The sequence below is a fragment of the Artemia sp. Qi Xiang Cuo genome, chromosome 7 (assembly GCF_049724085.1).
Source record: "Artemia sp. Qi Xiang Cuo chromosome 7, ASM4972408v1, whole genome shotgun sequence".
NCBI classification, from domain to species: domain Eukaryota; kingdom Metazoa; phylum Arthropoda; class Branchiopoda; order Anostraca; family Artemiidae; genus Artemia; species Artemia sp. Qi Xiang Cuo.
In genome coordinates this window covers 79,591,534-79,617,490 of record NC_142800.1, presented here as the reverse complement: position 1 = coordinate 79,617,490, position 25,957 = coordinate 79,591,534, and the positions used below count along the sequence as shown (strand labels likewise).

Here is a 25,957-nt window from a genome sequence, read left to right as displayed (position 1 = left end):
GGAAAAAGATACCAAGTTTCTACCCGAATACTGGAAACAGTGGATGAAGTCCAGAATGACGCAAAAGGTAAATACAATTTTAAAAGATTTATCAAAAACTGGCAATAAGTGTTTGAATTTTCTTTATGGAATGGTTTATGAGATATAAAAAGAGATATAAATGAAGGGAAAAATTCAAGGAATATTTCGAGTATCTACTAGAAATAAGAGAAATAGAACAAAAGAAAGCAGAAACTTGAGAACCAGATAAAGAATAAACAAATAAAAACAACAAATATTTGAAAAAAGAAAAAGGAAGCAAAAAGAAAAATAATCTTAAAAGAGTTAAAAAGAAAAATACGGAAATAACTGAGAAAATAGAAGAATGTATTTACAAGAGAGACTGGAGAAGAAAAAGAGAGAGTGGGAGAATTCTTAAGGAAGATTGAATATAAACAAGTGAAAAAGGAAGAAAATGATATAATAACTGCTAAATTGACAAAGGAAGAAATAAAGAAAGCTATACTGGTAACGGAGACAGAATTATATCTAAAGCATTAGGAAACCGTCGAAAAAAGGTCCTACCATCGCTACTAAGTGTACACTAAAGAGGAGGACTAGAAAACGGGAAAACAGCAGATGTATGGGCTATTATAAGAGATATATTAATACAAGCAGGGAGTAAAAAAAAATAAAGTACAGGATAACGAGTTATGATATTAAGAAGACTTTTGATAATATAAGAAAAAAATCCTAGAATGAATCATGAATTACTACGGTCTCCACGAGACATTCATAAAATGGATAAATAGTATAACTGAAATTTTTTTTACAAGTAATTTGTTTGGTGTCACCGGAGAATTTGAAGCAGAAACTGAAGTGCTCCAAGCATACTTGCTGGGTCTGTTACTCTTTGAACTGTATTTTGATGCGTTACTAAAATGTCTAGAAAAAGAAATAAATGACATTATATTAGAAGATTTGGCCATGAAGTTGAATTGTTTTGTGTATGATCAGACAACGTACACGGAAACGGAAGAAAATTTAGAAGTGGCCGTTCAATGCATAGATGAACATTGTGACATCTTCAAGGTGTAGCTCAGCAGAAATAAGTGTGAAATGCTATCAATGGGAGACGAAGTAAAGAGGGGCATGAGGAAATCCCAAGAAAATAAACATTAAAATATAGGACATGTTATTTTCAAAGAAGTTGGAACCCAATGAAAATTGTTACTGGATAAATACGATATCAAAATTCAAAGTGCCCTTAGACAAGGATATGGAAGAGGTTTGACTGTTCTCCAGAGCACCCAGTATGTGAATGCCTTATGCTTGCCATATTTTATGGCATCTGTCCTTTGTTTTCCAACCCAAAAAGACACATCTAAAGCAAATTGTGAGTGAAATTAGCCAGTATATATGAATAAAAAACTTCCACCTAAATTGAAAACAGAAAATATGGAAATATGTATATATGTAGAAATCATGGAGGTATTCAGGTCATACATGTAGAATATAAGATGAAAAAACTTTTTATTAGGACAATGCTGGAACAAATTATAAGAAAAAAGAATCACCAACAAGAGGTTGGTATGAAACACGGAAAAGAAAAGAAAAGAAATACCCACCGAAATTTAGTCAAACATTCGAAGAAATTTACGAAATAGAAAAATTAGGAATATCGCTTGAGATACATTTAAAAAATGACGAAGAAAGGCTTAAGGAATATTATGAAAAAAAGAAACAGCTTCCTTTACTAAATATCAATGAAAATGTTAGTTATAGTGAAGAAGAGGTTGACAAAAGTTTCACACTACTAGAAATTTGCCTGTTGCTGCCAAAAGTTATAGAACTCATGTTTTTCTTTATGCATGATTTGGTACCCACGGAAGAGTCAAAAGTAAAGATGAATATGAGTGGTAGTAATCTTCAAGGTACAGCTCAACAGAAATAAATGTGAAATGCTATCAATCGGAGACGAAGTAAAAGAGGGGTACGAGTGAATCCCAAGAAAGAAAAAATTAAAATATTGGACGTGTTATTTCAAAGAAGTTGGAACTCGAACGGAAATTGTTACTGGGCGAATACGATATCAAAATTCAAAATGCCCTTAGACAAGGATATGGAAGAGGTTTGACTGTTCACCAGAACGCCCAGTATGTGAATGCCTTATGCTTGCCATGTTTTATGTTATCTGTCCTTTGTTTCGCAGCCCAAAAAGGCACATCTAAAGTAAATTGTGAGTGAAATTAACCAGTATATATAAATGAAAAACTTCTATCTAAATTGAAAACAGAAAATATAAAGATATGTATATACATAGAAATCATGGAGGTATTCATATTATACCTGTAGAATATAAGATGAAAGAACTTTTCATCAGGACAATGCTAGAACAAATTATAAGGAAAAAAGAATCACCAACAAGAGGTTGGTAAGAAACATGGAAAAGAAAAGAAAAGAAACATCCACCGAAATTTAATCAAACATTCGAAGTAATTAATGAAACAGAAAAATTAGGAATATCGCTTGAGATAAATTAAAAAAAATTACAAAGAAAGGCTTCAGGAATTTTATGAAAAATAAGAAACAGCTTCCTTTACTAAATATCAGTGAAAATGTTATTTATAGTTAAGAAGAGGTCTACAAAAGTTTCATGCAACTAGAAATTTGCCTGTTGCTGCCAAAAGTTAAAGAACTCATGTTTTCCTTTATGCATGATTTGGTATCCACGGAGGAGTCAGAAGTAAAGATGAATATGAGTGGAAGCAATGGGCTATGTAAGCTATACGAGAAAAAAAAAAACAGAAACACAATGTCACGTAACGTTTAAATGTGAAAAACAAGAAACAAATATAGCAGGACTTGGAAATTTATTAGCAAGTGTTACAGGTAAGAAAGATAAAGTGAATTTAAAGAAAGCCGTGTACCGAAAAATAGAGGATGAAGCTTATATGAGAACAAAAGTGAACATGATGATGTTACTGTGGATAATGCTGTTACGCGTGGAATGAAAACAAACGCAGAAGGAAGATTATGATGTGACAAATCGTGTGGAAACAGAATGGAAAAGGGTAAGGATTATGAAGTGTATGAAAGTTGAAGAAGTGTTTGGTTTAAAGGGGAAGGGAATAGTTTTTGTGTCTTGGTGGATAGGGATGTATTTTTAAATATAAAAAAAAACAAGAGGAGAGTTGAGAAAAAAATATAGGGTTTAAAGGATCAAGGTTTTAGATTTTTATTACTTTTGTTTTTTCATTTTGTGGTAAGAATTTAGGTAGAAAAGGGAAGTTTTAAGTTTGGTAATAAGAAAAAGAATATATATTTATTGAATAAATTTAGAATTTAAATTAGATATTTATAACTGTAAGCGAAGTGTTTGATTTTAGAGTTTGACTTTTGATTTGAATGTTTAGATTATAATAGTTACTTTATTAAAAGAAGTAATAGTTACTTCTTTTTCATGCAAAACTCAGCTATTGAATAAAGATAACGAAGTAAAACTATAAAAACAGAAGAAAGAAGTACATATGTGTAAAACAAGGATTAAGAAATAAGCTGTTCATGTGTTTACAATGTATAAAGTTCTGATAGATTGAGAGGAATCTCAAAGTGTCCTGCTTGTCTTGTAATCTGTTCTGAACGCTCAGGATTTGACAAGAGAGTTGTGATATCAGTCGAACTTTGCCAGCCAATACGAAGCATCAGTAGGGATAATATTTAAGAATGGAACAATTCTTTTGAAATACCGAATTTTTACTTCTTGTTCTTTTGTAAATTTCAAATGATTTCACTAAAACTGTGGTATTTCTCTTTGTTGTTTCTTTTTTAAGAACCAAAACAAAATTGCCAACATTTTGAGCAGAAAAAGGACGGCTCCTCTGAACTGAATGTCCTTCCTTTGGATATGTTTCAATGAATTCTGAAACATCTTTCAAGTGTGAAACCTCTTTCTAGCTGCTGTCACTTCTAATATGGAGTGACTTCACATGTTTTTTGGATAATTGACAAGAGGTTGTGAGAGCCTCTTTCACTTTATTACATTTTTTGAACCATTACCTCAGTCTTGTTTTCTCTGGGGTATCCGTCAGTATTCTACAGACTCCTTTTGGTTGACCTCTTGATGTGGCCTTCCTTAGACGGGCTTTTGGATATGGCCTTATCTTGACAGGCGAAACTGTCTGGATTAAAGTGCAGGTGGCTTATGCGTGTGGAGAAACTACACCTTTCCCTTCTGCTGGATTTGAGGAAGTCATATCTTAATCTCTTGGCTCAGATACAGGCTCACCCAATGGTCAGTCAGTTACAGCTGATGGCAACTAATCATCATTGACAAAACTGTTGTCATTAAATGGGCAAATATCTTTTGCTTGAAAACCTGCAGTGATCTTTGATGAGGTTAGTCAAAGGGTGTAGGCAATGTCAGAAAATTTGGAGAATATGATACAGAGAAACTAAAATGCCTGGATTATTCACCATCCAGCTTGAAATATCTTTGTTATAAAGAGGTTTCAGACATCAGAAGACCCCAAGATCAGGCTGGTGCAGTTTGTGTGACGCATATGGAGACAAGGTCAATATGATCCTATAGTTGTCTTTTGTTACCTGGATTAAGTGATGAAGAAATCCAATTAACTTGTTTGAAACTGGTTGCCCTAGAAAGGCTAGTTACTTCAGGTGTTCCGAGTGAAAAGCTTTGATTTGGTGACATAAATCCATAGTACCATTTTTGACCTGCTCTTTTCTTGTCATCCCAAATTTTCTTGTCAGTCCACATGTAATCAGGGCATGTATAGTCCTAGGCTATGTGCAAAAGTCTTTGGATTTCGTGGGTTTACCATTAAGCTATCTTAACATCTGAAGCAAAATAGCCCTCGCTATTTTATTTTTGTCTCTATTTGCCATACATGTTGCATGTCCAAAGTACCAATACTTCGGACAGTCCCAAGTATCGAACCAACCATTGTCACTGAAATAATTCAATTTTAATCCAAAATGGTAACAAGAACTCTTAAGACCCACCAAATATGTTTCACAAGGAACTAATGAAAGGAAGAGAAAATAAGTGATCACTTCAAGACTTAAATCCCCCTAAACAGTTCACAGAACTTATTTTTGAGAGTGTATCTGAGATTCAGGATCCTTCGCGTTTAAGACAAAATGGTGACTTTGTATTTTAACTTTTGTAGATGTCATCTGTCTTCTGTAAGATGGGTGTCTGTTTAGGTCTGTCCCAAGTACGGAGTGTCCCAAATATGGACGCTCTCCCTTATAAGAATTTGTTTCAGTTTTGAGACTATAGAGTTTAGGTTTGAAGTATCTTTTTAATGATTGTTTGAAATTTAATTTGAATTAGTAAAATTTTTTTTATATATTGAGGGGGATACGATTCACCTGAATTATGAAATGTTTAATTTCTGGAATTTTTGGGGGGGATTATTGTAACTACCCAATATCCCATTGCCCAGCGAGAGTAGAAAGTGATGAAATGTGATATATAAAAAAATTGGTGTTGTGTTTTATTTTTTTTTATTTATGTAAATGTAGTGAAAAGTGTTTTAAAGTGTTTGAAGAAAAGTGAAAGTATTTTAAATTCGAAAATGATCATTTATTGTGAATTTTGTATTTTCATGTTATATGTTATAGGCCTAATGAATGGGAGCAGCCCCTTGCCGCCGTGGGTAGTTAGAATGTGGATTTTGAAATTGTTGTATGGTAAATTAATGGATGGAAAATCATGTGAATGGGTAAATTGTATAAAAAAATAGGAAAAGGTAGAAAAAAACTGCACCTGGAGATAAAGGGAGATGGGATCCTGTTTTAAAACAGCATAATACGACGTGGCGATTGTATGGTCACACATTTTTCGAAATATTTAAATGCCTCCCTTTGGACTGACACCGTAAAAAAAAAAATGGCTGGCCATCTTGGACTTCAAGAGCAAAAACACATTCCCTATAAAGAAAAATTCTGAGGTAGATGCACTCTATATATACCATTAAGAACAAAAGGTCTTGTAATTTTTTTACAAACCGTCCTTGTTTTTTTTTGTTTTTTTTTTGTTTTTTTTAAGCAAATGCTTTACATGTCAAGAGTTTAAATGTTTATGTTTATATGTTTAAATATTAATGTTATGTCTATATTGTTTAAATTTTAAGCGTTTAAATGTTTAATGTTAATGTGAGTTTTTCATAATCCCCCTCCTACAGGCCATGGAGCCTTTGTGGGGATTTGTAAATTGTTATGTAATTATTTTACTGATATATGGAAAATAAAACCTATCTATCTATCTATCTATCTAATAGAAATTTGCCGGCCACAGATTCAGATTGCTATTGTTCCACGTATAACTTAAGAGTTGATGATATAGCCCATATTTTTACGAATTGCTAGCAACTTCTTCAGTTGAGGGGACAATTTTTTGGGCGTGTTAAATTTGTGCTTATAAGTTTCTACGGGCGACTGTAAAAAGGATAATTGCTCTTGTCTGTAAACATGGTGAAAAGAAGAATACTAAATACTGATGTTTTGGCCAGTGAAGTTTCTCTTGACTCCTCAAAAATTTAATGTAAAGTCAAAGATACCTAAGACGAATCTATGGTGTTTAAGACGTATTTAAACAGAGAAGATGCACTATTGAACTGATAGTTAATGAATTGCTTCAACTATCTTCGAAACAACCTGAACAAGACCAGTGGATCTTTGGTTCATTGAAGCAACGGTCGTGGAAGATTCCAACAAGTAGATTTATATTCCAACTGTCTATTTACCTACTTTAAGACATGAAAATAAAAAGTTGAAAATTTTCTAAGTTAACCCTCCATCCTTTTCTGCAATCCCATCTCAATTAAAGGCTCTATCCACTTGATGTCGTTGTCCTGTACATCCTTATAATAAGGATAATCACTGCCCTTTAAAGAGAAAACGTAAAGGGCTACAACACATCTTATGCCCATTCTTATTAAACAAAGACTTAGCCCAATCTAAATTCATTAGACATGATAATCATCATTCATTAGACATTATGATAAAAAAATACATCCTAAGCAAGCAAGGAGCTTCTTCGAAGAGAGAATGTACAGTGCGACGACATATCGGGCGACGCCCATTCTAGTTACATACAGACAACCCTCAATCTAAAGTAATTAGACAGGATATGATATAAAACAAACACAGTCCTAAACGAGTGAGAACCTTCTTAAAAGAGAGAACGTACAGGGAGTTGATATATTGGGCTTCATTCATTCTTATTATACAAAAAAACGTCACCCTACTCATGATTGCATATCATTGCTCTTTACCTTTTATGGAACAGACATTAAGACGGGCACACCACCCTGACTACATATCGTAACCTTGTTCCTGATTACATGTCGCCGCCCTGTGCTTTTTATAAGACATACTTTTAGACGGGAAAATCTTTCCAACTCTCCTCTACCTCACTGCATGTCGTTGCTCTTTACGTATTATAGGATAGAAATTCAGATGGGGACATCAACCTCACTACATCTTGCCTCCCTGTTCCTAACTGCAGATCGTCCCCCTGTACGTCTCTATAATAAGAAGACTCGTCAACCACTCCCTTCATTAAGCGTTCATTGCTCCCAAGAGTGCCTAAGAGGGTCACCTTGTCCTATGGCTGCAACGTTGTCCAGAACGCACATTCTACCATCGTGCCCATGCCGAACCAAGACGAGGCTTTCTAACCCCATAAAAAACCGATTTCTGGCAGTTGAACTGTGTGATTAACCATTTTAAGTTGATTGGTCTTTTCAGTTTTTCTGCTCATAAATGAAATTTTGGATGGTAAATAAAATTTTTAGACGGAATTTGAAAATTTAGTCACTTTTTTCTAGAATAATTGAACTTTAAAATTCACTTGTATGATAATTTCCCCAACACCCCCCCCCCTCCCAAAAAAAAGATAATATTCCTACATTCACTTCTGACCAGCCCAGGACAAAAATTGACCCAAAATAAGCCTTTGAAGAATCAGATTTCCCTAAAAATTTTCAGGTAGCTCCCTTGATCTAAACTCTGCAACTCTTCTCCTATGGGTAAATCCAGCGTGTTATTCGTTTTCAAGTGTAAATCTTTTTAATAAGAAGATTTTGCCGATTGTTTGTATTTATGGTTTGTTAGATAATTAATTTGGTTAGTATTTTATAATGAATTTGCATTAATTGATCTAGTTTAGAACACTAATTGAAAAATTTTTGTATAACCACATTTTGTATTTTTTTTTTATTCTTTTTTGTATAATCACATCATTTAGCTTACGTTACAACGTAAGTAAAAAATTGGGGTGGTTTCTGGTTCACAGTTTTTTTTTAAACTTTTTTCTTTTTTATAGAAAGAAAGTAGTTATTTAGTTTTATTTTAGGTTTTGTAGTTCCATCCAATATACATAGTTGGAAGATATAATCAATTTTCTGGAATCATCCACAACCGTTGTTTCGATAACCAGAAGATCCGTAGGTCTTACTCTGGTTGTTTTGTAGATAGTTGAAGCAATTTTTCAACTATCAAACAGTTCGTTAACGAACTGTAAGTAAGGAACCGAAACTCTGTAAGTATGTAAGTAGAAACTCTGAACTGTAAGTATGGTAACCGAAACTCTAAAAAACGGGATTTTGATACCAATAGATACATCAAAAGAATCAGATTTTAATGCTGATTTAAAATATATAAGTTTCATCAAGTTTAATCCTACCCATCAAAAGTTACGTGCCTGAAAAAATTTGGCTGATTTTCGAAAAAAGAGAGAAACACACCCTAAGAGTTATAGAACCTTTATGAACATCACACCATCATATTCAGCGTATTAGAGAACCCTACTGTAGAGTTTTCAATCTCCTATCTACAAAAATGTGAAATTTTCCATTTTTTGCTAGAAGAAAGATCACGGATGCGGGTTTATTTGTTTGTTTGTTTGTTTTTTTGTTTTTTTTTCCCAGGGGTGATCGTATCGACCCAGTGGTCCTAGAATATCGTGGGAGGGCTCATTGGAACGGAAATTAAAAGTTCTAGTGACCTTTTTAAGTGACCAAAAAAAATGGAGGGCAACTAGGCCCCCTCCCACGCTCATTTTTTTCCAAAAGTCACCCGATCAAAATTTTGAGATAGCCATTTTGTTCAGCAGGGTCGAAAATATGATAAAAATGTCTTTTAGGATGACTTGATCCCCCAAAGTTCCCAGGGGGAGGGCTGAAAGTTATGAACTTTACTCAATGTTAACATATAGTATTGGTTATTGGGAAGTATACAAACTTTTTCAGAGGAGATTTTTTCTGGTAGGTGGGGGACGGAGCGGGTCTGGGGCTATATGGAAGGATCTTTCCATGAAGGAAGTTTTCATGGGGGAAGGGACATTGCTATGAAGGGGGCGCCGGATTTCCCAGCATTATTAAAGAAAAAGATCAGGAATTAAATAAAAAAAAACAAGTTTTTAAACTGATCAACTGATTGTGATTAAGAGGTCATTTTTAAAGAACTGGAAAAAAAATTCGAACTATAGTTTAAAGAGCAGGGTATTGACTAGGGGGCGAACCCCCTAATATACGTGTTAAAAATTTATGAATATAGAAGTTCGTTACGTAAGTTAATTCTAAGTTACGTATATTTATTACTAATAAGAACGTTCGTAAATAAAATTAAACAAGTTTCGAGAAAGCCATTTAACCAAATATAATATGCAAATTTTGTTTTAATAATTCATGTACGTTGATACCAAATAAAAACCATCATCTATTCAAGAATATTCAGAAAATAAATAAAAAAAAACAAGTTTCTCTACCTTAAAGTAATGAGCAATATTTAAACTTAGATCAAACAGAAAATCTTCTTTATATGAAGTGAATTGCCCTTTCCTCAGTGCCGTATTTCTTACGCTAAAGTTTGACTGTTTCTCACAGCTTTATTTTCTTAAACAATAAAAAACTTTAGCGTAAAGAGCGAGGCGCTGAGGAGGGGACAGCCCCTTTCATATACGGAATAATTTCTGTTCGTTTTAAGTTTTAATGTCGTTCCTTACTTTCAGTTAAAAAAACTTGTTTTTTTTATTTAATCAGTTTAATAGTGCAACTTCTCTGTTTAAACACGTCTTACTCACCTTAGATTCGTCTTAGGTATTTCTGAATTTATATTAACTTTTTGAAGAGTCAAAGAGAAATTTCACATACCCAAAAATAGTATTTAGTATCCTTTCTATCATAATGTTTACAAACAAGAGCAGTTGTTCTTTTTACAGTCACCGGTAAGATCTCATTAACACAAATGTCAATACGTCCAAAAAACGTCCCCTTAACTCAGGAAGTTGCTAGTAATCTGCAAGAATGTAGGCTATATCATCAACTCCTAGGTTATACGGGGAACAAGAACATTCCAAATTTGAGGCGGGTCAATTTCTTTCACAAAACCTTGTGTTCTTAATAGTAGATCTATGGTGTAGGCCTATGTACCTCAGAATTTTTTTTATAGAGATTGTTGGTTCTTGAAGTCCATAATGAGTTTGTCAGCAGGAAAATCCTTCTAATTTTTTTTTCGATAAGAGTCCAAAGCAGGAATTGAAATATTTCGGACTTGTTTTTCCAAATAGGGGCTATAAATCTCAAAATCAGGAAGATTTTGGGCGATGATTACATTAATGGTGTACTTTTAATTCTGGTCTGTGACGTTCAAGGTGTCTTAGGCTCTTTTCTAAATTCAAAAAAAATTGGTTTCATAGTTACACATTACTAATCGGTTTAATCTAAATAATAACTTTTTTATAGGAATCAGCGCTTGTTGATCAGCGTTTCTCATTTGGTTGCTTTCTACTAGACTGTAGCTTTTGCTGCAAACATGATTTTGTTTAAACCTGGAACAAGGCTACCGAAAGGGTACGAGAAAGAATATCCAAAACTGATTACAAAATGAAGTAAAAAGTTTTCGGGGAAAACACAAAAACTGGCACAATTGTGAAGCTGAATTTGAGAAAATATTTTACCATTTTCTTAACGGTAGGTGAGGGGAGTAAAAATGTATTATAAAGCTCAAAGGGTTTTTGAACTGGGAAAAGATCTAGATCCTCTAGTAGAGCAGCTTGTTAATCAGCATTTAGACAAATTGTAGCAGTATTCAGATAAAAAATATCCCTGTTCAGTTTTACCCTTCTGATGAATCTACAAAAGATTGTTTGTATACTTAAGGGGGACATTGTCAAGGGAACATGAAAAATCGCCATAAGGACATTTTATAAATTTGTAAAATTGTAAAAAAAAAACATGTCAGTGATTACTTTAAAAATACTCACTGTCTGGATGCAAAGTAAATTAGCACAAGCTATTAAGTCAAAGAGTTCATGGTAAAAAAAAGTAAGTAAGAAGTGTCTCGACCCAACGGTAACCGAAACTCTAAAAAATAATTTTTGATAAAAATTAATACATCAAAAATTTTCTTCTTTTGCTGATTTCAAATATAACAAAATGTATTATTAAGCTAAATGTTACTCATCAAAGTGATAAGCCTGAGAGAACTTGCCAGATAAAAAAAAATAGAAGAACCATGGGAGATTCCTACTGTATAGCTTTCAAGATCTTATCTACCAAAATTTGGAATTTGGCAATTTTTTCGCTCCCAGGGGTATTCGTATCAAGCTAATGGTCCTGGAGGAATGGGATTGGGTTCATTCTAACGAAATTTTAAAGTTTCTGTGCCCCTTTCATGTGACAAAAAGATTAGAGAGCAACTAAACCCCCACTCGCGTCGATTTTCACCCAAAGAAAGCTGATCAAAATTCTGAGATAGTTATCTCTTCCACTTATATAAGTAATCCGATGACTACGCCTCTGAGGATGGCTTGACCCCCATAGTCCCTGAAAAAAAGGCTGTAAGCTATCTTATTTGTAAATGTACGGATCTTTCTCTATGGGGAGGGAATTTTTTGCAGGAAAGATTTTTCTTGAGAAGCATTTTTTGGGAGAGGAAATTTACTAGGTAGAATTTCTTACGGAGGGGGAGGGAGATTTCCCAGTATTGGTATGAAAACCATAAGAACTTGAATAAAAACAATTTTTTTCCAACTAAAAATAAGGAGCAACATTGAAACTTAATAAGGATATTCAGTAGGCGAAGGGGGAGGCCCCGTTTTCTACCTCTTGCTCTTGACGCTAAAGTTTGTATTTTTAGCAAATCTTTAAAGAGACTGCTGAAACAATATGAGTAAGAAGGTGTTTCTTAAGCACTAAAACATTAGCGAGCAAGGGTCGAGGAGGGGATAGCGCCCTCATATACAGAATAATGTGACAATGCCTTATATACAGAACATAAATGTGACAATGCTTTGAAAATAATGATCATCCCTGAAAAAGTGTACCCCTCCAAATTTTTATTAACTGGTGAAATTTTTTTCGTTTTTTTTTTTTTTATTTCACTGAGGACGATCTGGCGCCTGGCGGAGGTCTTTGTCTAAATATCTTTTTATATTCACCTCATATTTTTCCGCTGGCTGACAGTACCCTGGTTTATCTTGGCTATTTGATTTAATTTTTATTTATTACTTTTTCTTCTTTTTTTTTCATAAGAAAAATGATGAATAACCTAATTGGTTCTCGAAAAGTCGTCACTAATATAAACCATTAAGCTTAAAGCATAGCATTATACCATGGGATTGTCAGAAAGTACTCTTAAGTTTTTCATTTTGGAGGTACTCTTTACTGGCCTCTAGGATATGAAGCATCCATGAATAATTAAAAATATTTTAATATTCAATATTCTACACATGTTTTAACTTTCTTCTAACTCCTTAAAATTACATGGGTCCAAAATTTTGGGCCCTTCAATTACGGTACAATGGTGTTCATTCAAAAACCAAGCATATAACAAATTTCAAACATGGATTAGATAATTAATTCTTGTTTTATCTTGATCATGGGTAAACAGAGTGACTGCTTGTAAGAAATATTGTCATTCAAATTTGTCATAGTTTTACTGGCTTGAATTTTCACACACGAGAAGCAATCAGAAGGAATTTCCCTTCTCCTGCTTTTCAATGGCTTTGAATTTCACGCGGAGGATTTTAAAACCAGTTAGGTTTTCAAATAAAGTGGTTAATTCTTTCTGCATATTAATTTAAAAAACCTTTTTCCACAAAATAAGTTTTTCAATGAAAAGTAAAGAACCCCATTAAACAAAAAATGAGCAAAAATAAAGTCAAATAATCTACCAAGGGGGAAACTACCATAAATCAGCATCGATAAATAAATGAAACCCAAAACGAACAGAAATTACAATAATTAACCGAGTCAAACTGAAAACGAGCAGAAATTAACATAAGTTGGGCGCAAAACCCCTATGCCTTCCCAAGGCCAGAACAAAATTTGCACTTTACTAAAAAAAAAATATACATAACTTACAACCCTTTCACTAAGGGCTCTGAGGGGGTTATACTCCTAAAAGACCTAATTTCCAAAACATTCAACTACGTTGAACAAAATGGATATCTCAAAAATTTGATTGGATAGTCGCTATCCCATCACTTTCAACTATTAAAAAAGGCACTAGCCCTTTCAATTTCCAATTGAATGAGCCCTTTTCGAAGTTTTTACGACAACGTCTTTGATACCCTCCTTAAACACCTAATTTCCAAAACTTTCAACTACGTTGAATAAAATGGCTATCTAAAAATTTTGATTGGATGTGTTTGGGGAAATGGTATTCGTATTTTTGGCCAAAAATACAAGTCCTCCTCAAAAATATATTTTCTATCTGGAAATCAACTACGCTGAACAAAATGGCTATCTCAAAATTTTTATTGGATGTGTTTGGGGGAAAGATGGGCGTGGCGGGAGGGGGGGGGACTAGGTGCCCTCCAATCACTTTCGAATATTAAAAAGAGCACTAGCCCTTTGAATTTCCAATCGAATGAGCTTCTTTTGAAGTTTCTATGACAACACCTTCTATAAAAACCTTATATGCCCCCAGGGCATAACTTGAAACCCTTGCCCAGAGGGCTGTTGGGGAGTGTTCTGCTCAAAAAGATATTTTCTATCTGGAACTCAAATAAGCTGAACAAAATGTCCGTCTCAAAATTTTTAGTGGATATATTCGGGGAAATGATGGGCGTGGGGTGGCTAGTTCCCCTCCAATCACTTTCGACTATTAAAAATGGTACTAGACCTTTGAATTTCCAATCGAATGAGCCTGTTTTGAAGTTTTTACGACAACTCCTTCTATAAAAACCTTAAATGCCCCCAGGACATAATTTAAAACCCTTGCTCCGAGGGTTTTGGGGGAGTGTCTTCCTCAAAAACATATTTTCTATTTGGAAATCAAATACGCTGAACAAAATGACTATCTCAAAATTTTGATTGGATGTGTTTGGGGGAATGATGGGCGTGGGAGGGGCTAGTTGCCCTCTAATCACTTTCGACTATTAAAAAGGGCACTAGCCGCTCTAATTTCCAATCGTATGAGCCCTTCTCAAAATTTCTAAGACAACTCCTTCGATACGAATTGCCCGGGTACGGAGAAAAAAAACATATTGTGCCCACATCGTTCTTTACTTTGGCAGCGCTGGCGCGCAGCCTATGAAATAAAACGAAGTAACGTGATTACCCTTTGAAATTATGTTGCAGGTGAAATCATGCAAAATAAAATACATATTTTACCCCAAAATTATAAACGAAAATAATCTCCTCTTTTCTCTTTTGGTCTAACCTTTACTAAACATGTCTCACCGCAAGTGTTTAAATTCAATATGATATGAAACAACCATAGATATCAAGGCCGTATCCAGAGGGTTAGGGGGTTTGCCCCCGCCCCCTTCCCGAATGTCTAAGAAAATTGCTTTTTCAACAATTTTACCTCTTTATGAAACTCGAATATTATAAGCTTACTAAATCACAAGGTCACCATAATTACCGGCTTAACTTTAACTAGTTGCCGTTGAGTGAAAAATAAAGTCAATTATTAGGATTAGGCAGCATATCCTCTTCCTCAGCTCAGCCTTCTCTTAGCTGCTGCAATCCAATCCAAGGTCAGTTTGTAACTAACACTGAAGCAATCAGGAAGCGACAAGCGGATAACGATTTATTTCGATACTTTCAAGAGAAAAGGCCTGCAATAGAAAGCATGGATACCCGGCAAGCAGAGCTAGAACGTGAATCTCAGAACAGGTACGTTAGGGTAAAAGACCAGTATCCGATATGTGAAAATTAAACCCTCACATCTTGTTACCAAAGAGGAATTGAGAAGAATTGTATATATCAATGAATAGCTAAAAATCTAAGCTATCCATGAATATAGTTATTAATAAAATTATTCTAGATTGATCGTTTGAAATTATTAGTTTATTGACTTACCTCTAAGAACCTCTTTTCGGAAATACTAATTGTCGTATTTTGATGTATATATCCTTTCAGTGTTTCAGGTTTTTTTACATATTAACAGAAAGCTGATTGTCTACTGATTTAAAAAATTTAACTTTTATTGCTTGATATTTGTTCTATAAATCACAAATATTAAATATAATTTATCCTTTTCTATTGCTTGTCAAAGCTGAGACCACATTTTGAATTTATGACGACAAATTGCTCTCACTGGGATGAACCAAGAGGGTGGTTGGCTGTGTCCAACCCCTGAGCACGTGGTTGGCTGAGTCCACCCTAAAGACGAATAAGAGTTGTCTTTACCTATTCTGTAACTGTAATTAGGCTAGTACAGGACATGTTTCTCAAGATGACAGTCGAATTGAACCTATTAGCAATTAAATAAAAAAAACAAGTTTTTAAACTGAAAGTAAGGAGCGACATTAAAACTTAAAACGAACAGAAATTATTCCGTATATGAAAGGGGCTGTCCCCTCCTCAGCGCCTTGCTCTTTACGCTAAAGTTTTTTATTGTTTAAAAAAAATAGAGTTGTGATAAAGTCAAACTTTAGCGTAAAGAGTGAGGCACTGAGGAGGGGACAGCCCCTTTCATATAAGGAATAATTTCTGTTTATTTTAAGTTTTAATTTCGCTCCTTACTTTCAGTTTAAAAAACTTGTTTTTTTTTAATTTAATTTCTGATCGTTTTTTAGTTAATGCAGCTTTTATTTTGGCTCACCGTCATTGAATAAGTAAACAAAATTTGCATAAAAATTTTACTTTTCTTTTGCTAAATGGCTGTCTCTAAATTGGATTCTGACGTAATTTACAAATTAACTTACGTAACCCTAGTCAATACCTTGCTCTTTAAGCTAAAGTTCGAATTTTGTTCCAATTCCTTAAAAATGACCCCTTAATCACAAAGGCCGTTAATTAGAATAAATAGCTCTTATGAAAGTACTAAAAAATCTTTTAGTACTTATGTAATAGGGTTTTTTGATACGCTGAATCTGACGGTGTGATTTTCATTAAAATTCTTTCAGTTGTAGGGGATGGTTCCCCCTCTTTAAAAAATCAGGTAAATTTTCTCAGGCTCGTAGCCTTTGATGAGTAATACTAAACTTAAAAAAAGTTTATATATTTAGAATCAGCATTATAATCCCATTCTTTTGATATATTTATTGACATCAAAATTCTGTTTTAAAAAGTTTCGATCACTTTTTAGCCGTATAGATTGTTTTTTTTATTACGTATTTGTTATTACGTATATGAGGGGGTTCTCCCTTTATTAAATACCCCGCTCTTTACTTTAAAAGTTAACAAAAATCAATTCACAAACTCCTGAATCACACAGGCCGTTTAATTAGAATAGATAGGTCTTTTGAAAGCCCTAAAAAAAAACTGTAGCGTAAAGTGCGAGGTATTGACTTGGGGGAGAACCCCCTCATATACGTAATAATTTATGTTCGTTTTAAGTTCTAATGTTGCTTCTTACTTTCAGTTGAAAAATTTAATTTCTGATCGTTTTTTAAATAATGCTTGGAAATCCGGCGCCCCCTTCATAGAAATGTCCCTTACCCCAAAGAAACATCCTCCACGGCAAGATTCTCCCGAGTAACCCCCTCCGCCCGTCCCCCCCCCCCCACCAGAAAAAATCCTTCCTGAAAATGTCTGTATACGTCCCAGTAACCAATACAATATGTAAGCAATGGGCAAAGTTCATAACTTGCAGCCCTTCCCCTGGGAACTGTGGGGGATTAAGGCATCCTAAAAGACATATCTATTAGATTTCTGACTATGCTAAACAAAATGGCTATCTCAAAATTTTATTTGGGTGACTTTGAGAAAAAATGAGCATGGGAACTTTTAATTTCCATTCCAATGAGCCCTCCCACGATATTCTAGGACCACTGGGTCGATACGATCACCCCTGGGAAAAAGAAAAAAAACAAAAACAAACAAACAAATAAACACCATCCGTGATCTTTCTTTTGGCAAAAAATGCAAAATTTCACATTTTTGTCGATAGGAGCTTGGAAACCTCTACAGTAGGGTTCTCTGATACGCTGAATCTGATGGTGTGATTTTCATTAAGGTTCTATAACTTTTAGGGGGTGTTTCCCCCTTTTTTTGAAAATCAGGCAAATTTTCTCAGGCAGGTAACTTTAGATGGGCAGGACTAAACTTAATGAAAATTATAAATTTGAAATCAGCATTAAAATCTGATTCTTTTAATGCACCTATTTATATCAAAATACCTTTTTTTAGGATTTCGGTTACCATTGAGCCGGGTCGCTCCTTACTTACAGTTCGTTACCACGAACTGTTTGACAATAAAGAGAATGGTAGAACAATATATTTATCAATACTCAAGGGGAATAGGGTAATCTTTTGTTTTCCAATGAAGGTAGATTTTGAAAATGCATTCTTTAATGGAAAAGTGTTTTATTTTATGTAGATATGAGGGTGAAAAAAAATAGAATAACCACAGGCAGCCCTTTTGGGTAAGGATAGGGGTGCTCCATCTAGAAATCAAATGTAATGTTTACAATATTGTTATTGAAAATGTGGATTATTCCACTGAAAAAAGGTGAAAAAACAACAAATTAGCTTTCCAACATATATATAAAAACTGACCCCCCCTTTTTTATACCAAATAAATACCAAATAAAATTACCAAAACATACCAAAGAAATACTTAAATAAAATATAGCTACAATTTATTTTCCAACCAAGCCACAACTAATTGTCTGGTATAAAGAAGGTGCTTTATTATCCGCGATAAAAATGTTAGTTTCAGAGATATCAAGTTAGTTGCACTGAGCGCCTGAGAGTTTTATCTTAAAAAACTGTTAGTGAAACGGGGATCGTTGTCTTAGGACTCTTAGGTGTATCTTCGGAAACGCCTTACACCAGCTCTAGCTTCGAAAGTTTTCTCCAGGGATGACAACTCGTCAACGCAGGGGACTTCCCAAGGCAGCAACCATCTTCACATCCCACATAACGAAATTTTAGAAGCTGTGAGTAAAGCCTTTGATTTAGACGTTACTGCGAAGTTGCAGTTACTTGAATCTCCATGGCTGCCAGACGACAGCTACTCGTTTCCAGAATCAGGCAAGCGTAATTTAAGCTTTCAGCGAAGCTGGATGGCTTGTTTTCTGTAGCTTGTGTACTCGGATAAATTTTAAGGTGCTTCCTGCAAATACTGTGTAATCTTTGCAGCTGAAAGCTCCGCTAAAGGAAATCACCAAAGGCTTGGAGCTCTGGTCCTAAAACCATTTACAGCGTGGAAAGACGCGATTGAAGTTTTCACTTGTCACAGTAAATTCAATTTCCATATAGGAAATGATGTACTAACGGAGGCCTTTGTATCCATACAGAAAGGCAAACAAGACAATATTCTCTTAAAGTTAGATGATGCTCGAAAAGCTCAAGCAAAAGAAAATCGCATGAGACTCAAACCGGTTGAAGAAACTATTGTTTCTTTGTGGTCGACAGCAGCTAGCCCTTTGTGGCACGAATGATCACGGTCCCTTGCGTCCCGAAGAAAAAGAACAAGCTTTAAACGATGGAAGTTTCCGGGATCTTTTGAGACGGAGAATGCGATGTGGTGATGACGAGCTGAAAAAGTTTATTGAAAAAAGTGTGGGAAATGGGATGTATCTGTCCCCAATTGTGCAAAATGAGGTTATTGGTGTTTGTGGAAAGATGATTCAAGCTGATATTGTTAAAAGGGTAAACGAAAGTGTCTGTTATTCGGTTTTAGCGGATAAAACATCTGACATAAGAAACACATAGCAGCTGTCCATTTTGTTCGGTACGTTTCAAATAGAGCTTTGCGTGAAAATTTTCTTGGGTTTGTTTCTGAATCAGATTTAACCGGACAAGGTCTGGCCACCACAATATTAGAAAACCTTGGAAAACCATGGTTTGGATTTGAGCAAGCGTCTAGGACAGGGATATGACGGAGCAGCTGCTATGAGTGGGCGCTAAGAGGCACCCAAGCTTGGATTAGACAGCAGTACCCACGAGCAATTTATGTCCACTGTGGAGCACATACACAAAACCTAGCGATCGCTTCAGCTTGCTCCATTTCAGTCATGAAAACGTGTTTTGGGACAGTATCTCTGATCTGCAGCTTTTTTGGCTCATCCCCGTCCTTTACCCAGGTACTCAAAGACAGAATTCAACAATGCATGCCAGAATCTAGAAAAACTACTCATTTCTCTTTGTAAACACAGTTGGTGGAGAGGCACGATGCCGTTAACCGCCTTTTGGAGCTCTATAAGCCAATTTTAGAAGCACTGGAAGAACTTCAAGAAGGAAACGCGAATGCTTAGACTTCCGCAAAGACCCATCAGTTAGCAAGCTCAATAGAGCAAGGACAGTTTTTGACCAGTTTATTCATAGCAAAAGAACTCTTTGGTCTTACGTTGCCGCTGTGTAAAGTTCTTCAAGCTGTTGACTATGACTTGGCGCTAGCATGCGACCACGTTGAAACCGTGATGCAGACAGTCGTTGGCCTACGTGAAGACGCAGATTCTTCGTTCGACTTGTTTTATTCAAAAATTGAACATTTTGACAGATATCGTGGTAAACAGTTCGTGGTAACGAACTGTAAGTAAGGAGCGACCCGGCTCAATAGTAACCGAAACTCTGAAAAACGGAATTTTGATACCAATAGATACATCAAAAGAATCAAATTTTTATTCTGATTTCAAATATATAAGTTTCATCAAGTTTAATTTTACCTATAAAAAGTTCCGCGCCTGAGAAAATTTGGCTGATTTTCGAAAAAAGGGGGAAAGACCCCCTAAAAATTATAGAACCTTAATGAAAATCGCACCATCATATTCAGCGTATCAGAGTACCCTACTGTAGAGGTTTCAAGCTCCTATCTACAAAAATGTGGAATTTTCCATTTTTTGCCAGAAGAAAGATCACGGATGCGTGTTTTTTTTTTTTTTTTTTTTTTTTTTTTTTTTTTTTTCAGGGGTGATCGTATATACCCAGTGGTCCTATAATACCGTGGGAGGGCTCATTGTAATGGAAATTAAAAGTTCTAGTGCCATTTTTGAGTGACCAAAAAAAATGGAGCGCAACTAGGCCCCCTCCCACGCTCATTTTTTTTCCAAAGTCATCTGATCAAAATTTTGAGATAGCCATTTTGTTCAACATGGTCGAAAATATTATAACTATGTCTTTTAGGATGACTTATTCCCTCGAAGTTCCCAGTAGGAGGGCTGAAAGTTATGAACTTTGCCCAATGTTAGCATATAGTATTGGTTATTGGGACACGGCTCAATGGTAACTGAAACTCTAGAAAACGGTATTTTGATACAAATAGATACATCAAAAGAATCAGATTTTAATGCTGATTTCAAACATATAAGTTTCATCAAGTTTAATCCTGCCCATCAAAAGTTAAGCGCCTGAGAAAATTTGGCTGATTTTCGAAAAAAGGGAGTAAAGACCCCTTAACAGTTATATAACCTGAATGAAAATCACACCATCATATTCTGCGTATCAGAAAACCCTACTGTAGAAGTTTCAAGCTCCTATCTATAAAAACGTGGAATTTTGCATTTTTTGCCAGAAGAAAGATCACGGGTGCGTGTTTATTTTTACTTTTTTTCCCCAGGGGTGATCGTATCGACCCAGTGGTCCTAGAATGTCGTGGGAGGGCTCATTGGAGTAGAAATTAAAAGTTCTAGTGCTCTTTTTAAGTGACAAAAAAATGGAGGGCAACTAGGCCCCCTCCCACGCTCATTGTTTTCCCAAAGTCACCTGATCAAAATTTTGAGATAGCCATTTTGTTCAGCATGTTCGAAAATATTATAAGAATGTTTTTTATGATGACTTAATCCCTCGAAGCCCCCAGGAGGAGGGCTGAAAGTTATGAACTTTACCCAATGTTAACATAAAGTAATGGTTATTGGGACCTGGCTCAATGGTAACCGAAACTCTAGAAAACGGTATTTTGATACAAATAGATACATCAAAAGAATCAGATTTCATTGCTGATCTCAAATATATAAGTTTCATCAAGTTTAGTCTTGCCCATCAAAAGTTACGCGCCTGAGAAAATTTGGCTGATTTTAGAAAAAAGGGGGAAAGACCCCCTAAAAGTTATAGAACCTTAATGAAAATCACACCATCATACTCCGAGTATAAGAAAATCCTACTGTAGAGGTTTCAAGCTCCTATCTACAAAAATGTGGAATTTTGTATTATTTACCAGAAGAAATTTTACGGTGCGTGCGTGTTTAGTTTTATTTTTTTCTCGAGGGTTGTTCGCATCGACCCAGTGGTCCTAGAATGTCGTGGGAGGGCTCATTGGAGTAGAAATTAAAAGTTCTAGTGCTCTTTTTAAGTGACAAAAAAATGGAGGGCAACTAGACCCCCTCGCACGCTCATTGTTTTCCCAAAGTCACCTGATCAAAATTTTGAGATAGCCATTTTGTTCAGCATGTTCGAAAATATTATGAGTATGTCTTTTAGGATGACTTAATCCCCCGAATTTCCCGGGAGGAGGGCTGAAAGTTATGAACTTTACCCAATGTTAACATATAGTATTGGTTATTGGGAAGTATACAGTACAGACGTTTTCAGGGGAGATTTTTCCTGGTAGGGGGGGGGGAGGGTCGGGCAGGGACGTACGCAGGGGGGGGCCTCCGGGCCCGCCCCCTCGAAATCTCACGATTATTTTCATTTTCCCATAATTTTCTGATTTTTCTCACAGAATAATGGGTTTGAAGGATTTGCCCCCCCCCCCCGAAACAAATTGGGCCCCCCCACCCCCGAAACAAATTCCTGCGTACGTGCCTGGGGTCGGGGGGTATGTAGGAGGATCTTTCCAGGAATGAAGTTTTCATGGGGGAAGGGACATTGCTATGAATGGGACGCCGGACTTCCCAGCATTATTTAAAAAAAGATCAGAAATTAAATATAAAAAAACTAGTTTTTCAACTGCAACAGCAGTAACATCAAAACTTTAAATGAATAGAAAATATTACATATATGATTGGGTTCACCCCCTGGTTAATACCTCATTCTTAAAGCCAAAGATTTTTTAGTACTTTCATATGAGCTATCTATTATAATTACCGGCCATTGTGATTAAGAGGTTATTTTTAAAGAATTGGAACAAAATTCGAACTTTCACTTAAAGAGCAAGTTATTGACTAGGGGGCGAACCCCCTAATGTATGTATTAAAAATATATGAATATAGAAGTTCGTTACGTAAGTTCATTCGTAAGTTACGTATATTTATTACTAATAAAAACGTTCGTAAATAAAATGAAACAAGTTCTGAGAAAGCCATTTAACCAAATAAAAGCAAATTAATATGAAAATTTTGTTTTAATTATTCATGTACTGTGAGCCAAGATCAAAACCTGCATTTATTCAAAAACGTTCAAAAATTAAATAAAAAAAAACAAGTTTTTTAACTGAAAGTGAGGAGCGACATTAAAACTTAAAACGAACAGAAATTATTCCGTCTATGAAAGGGTTTGTCCCCTCATCAACGCCTTGCTCTTTACGCTAAAGTTTGACTTTCTCACAACTCTATTTTTTTTAAATAATAAAAAATTTTAGCGTAAAGAGCGAGGCGTTGAGGAGGGGACAACCCCTTTCATAGACGGAATAATTTCTGTTCGTTTTAAGTTTTAATGGCGCTCCTTACTTTCAGTTAAAAAAACTTGTTTTTTTTATTTAATCTGAAGATAGAATTGACGTTTCTAAGCGTTGGTCTTTTTCGAAACGACCACTTTGACATCGGTTCGCCGAAAGAAGCGTACAGAGCTTCCATATACATTCCATTCATGGACTACTTCACGTCAAAACTCAAGGAAAGATATACGGTGCATCGTACAATTTTGAAAACTTTAAGCGGCTTCATACCTACGAACTTAGACAAAAGAAACTTGTCTGACGCATAAATCAGTGAGAATACTGATATTTACTCTGATATTTTACCAGGGCCATATACCGTAAGCCACGAAGTGAAATTTTGAAAAGCGAAGAAGCAGAACGTTAACAACAAAAAAAGACTAATCTCGGCTTCGGCCGCACTTGATACGTGCAATACTCATTTCTTTCCAAACATCAGCCGCCTTCTTACAATTGTAGCTACTTGGCCAGTTCCAACTGCTACACCGGAAAAGACTTTCTCTATCTTGCGATGGCTTAAGACATGGCTACGAAATGCAACCGGTGAAGAACGTTTGACAGGTCTAGCGTTACTGTTGGTGCACAGGGATCTTCCTATTGACACTGCTACAATTATTGACATGTTCACAACTCAATAAACACGTTGAATTCATTTTGTTCTCTGAATTCATTTTGTAACTATTACGTTTCTTAACTTCAATATACAATATTTTATGTTCCTATCTATTGTCTTCTTTTACTTTTAGACATGGATTAGGTCCAACCCAAGGAGAACCTCCCCCCCCCCCGAAATAATTTCCTGGATATGGCCTTGATTTATATATACAAATATTTGGAGGCTCACAATTGTGATTATGAGACAATTTGATCTTTACAAATATGGTGCAACTTCGTATATTCGAAAGCCAACTGTATACCATATTTAAAATCTGGAACTGATCATTATTTCTAGCATCAGTTAAATGAAACCGAAATATCATAGCAACTTATGTAACATAGCAATCACATTTCAGTTTTGCCATAAAAGTGTCTAAGAATATTTCGGCTTAATATTCTGCCCCATAAGTCGTAATATATTTTATTTGCCCCTTACTAAAAGATCACTTTTTCTTAGGCTTTTACCCGTCGATGAGCCAAATTCTGATGTCAATTCTGTGGGGGAAGTTGCTGATGACAGCAAGATTGAAACAAATAAAAATGAATTCAATGAAATACCCGCAGATCCAGAAACCCTAAAAAATGTTGCAAATAAAGATGCTGATCCGGCTGATCCCGTTGAAAGTGACGAATCTGGAGAAGATTCTAGGTCTTTGGTATCAGACTCCGTAAGTGAACCTGAAGATAATAAAGATGTAGAAGGGAGAGCAAAAACAGCCGTTAACAAAAAATCCCAACAGAAAAAGAACCAACAACGAAATAGAAACGGAAATAGAAACAGAAATAGAAACAGAAACAGAAATAGAAATAGAAACAGAAACAAAAACAGAAATAGAAACAGGAACAAAAACAGAAACAGAAACAGAAATAGAAACAGAAATAAGGTGTCAAAGGGATGCCCGAGAGAAGGTGATATAGAACTGCCCGATGAAAATGATGTAACTGAAATGCAAGGTGATCAGCCGGTTGAGCCAAGAATAAAAGATGAAAAAGATGCAGTTGATGATGTAGAGGGTCGAAGAGCAAACAAAGGAGGCCGACCATCTAATAGAATTCGCAAAAACAAAAGGTGTACTCCGAATAAATTAAGCAGAAAAGAACAAATAAGAAGAGATCAAGAACAAATTAAGAAGAATATAAAACAAATCGAAGAAATCAGAAAACAACAAATACAAGCAGCAAAATTCAAGAACAAACAGAGAAGCCAAGCCCAACTGAAGAGAACACAAAACAAGAAGAAGTTTAACAAGAAAGGAGCTAGACCAAAGAAAGGTGATATTCCTGTAGAAGATGTACCAGCCTTAGCGGCTTAACTTTCTGAACCTTGTCAAAGGTTTCTAAGGAAAGAACTTACTTTTCTTGCACAATGATACAATTATCAAATTTTATTACGTACTTAATATTATTAAATCATCAACTTTTTTTTCAGGTTTATGGTGAAACTAGGTGAAGACCAAAAAGTGTTAAATTTATGCTGCAAGACAAATTTGTTTTTAGGGGTTGGACCAATAGTTCGGGGAGGGGGGACTTCAAACCCCCTAACCCCCCTGGATACGGCCTTAGGTTGGTCACGGTAATATTTTGCCTTTTTTTGAGTCTATTGATAGTCCCTGAAGGTCAGGCTTGTAACACGGATGTCCCATGAGTGTCCTTAAGCACAGCGCCCATGGCCCTGTTTTGACTTGGATATTAGAATAAAATAGGTTTAATGTTTTCAGTAAGACAACAAAAAGTTCGACTTTTTGTTCCAACTTTTAAGAATGATTCCTGAAATACAAGGGCCAGTATAATTAGAATAATAAGCTTTTTAAAGTACTTAAATAATTACGTAAAGCGAGGTATGGAGAAGGGAGAGACCCCTTCACATACGTAATAATTTCTGTTCGTTTTAAGTTTTGACTTAAGCGATAATAAAACCATAAATAGTCCTCTTCCTAAAAATCTTCTTACCGAAATTAAATTATCGGAAGATATAATTTCCACAGGCAAGATTTCGCACTGGCAAGATCGAGGAATATTTTGAAGAATCTTTGTCTAAAAAAAGTCTCAATTTAATGAAGGATCGAGTAAACTTAGCTTCAGTAAACAAAGAAGTTAGTAAAATAACTGCGAAAATTGACGATTGCCTCCAAGGAGAACACAAATCGTATAAAAGTTACGATTCTGCTAAAGATAAAGAAAAAAGAGGAACTGAATTTACACCAAAATTACTCAATTCAACTGAAAGTTCAGAATTACCACCACATGACTTAAAAATTAGGAAAAATACAATAGTTATGCTTTTGCGTAACTTAGATAT

At 35.2% G+C, this 25,957-nt stretch overlaps 1 protein-coding gene across 1 annotated transcript in view; it reads left to right on the top strand.

The window, feature by feature from the left end:
* Window positions 1–25,080, top strand: part of LOC148950736 (uncharacterized) — a 39,005-nt gene extending 13,925 nt beyond the window's left edge. The window contains exon 2 of the mRNA XM_089092611.1: window positions 24,116–25,080. Within this exon, the coding sequence (XP_088948737.1) occupies window positions 24,116–24,971 (856 nt within the window). The 3' untranslated portion in view covers window positions 24,972–25,080. The remainder of the gene's footprint in view (window positions 1–24,115) is intronic.
* Window positions 25,081–25,957: the final 877 nt, after the last annotated feature.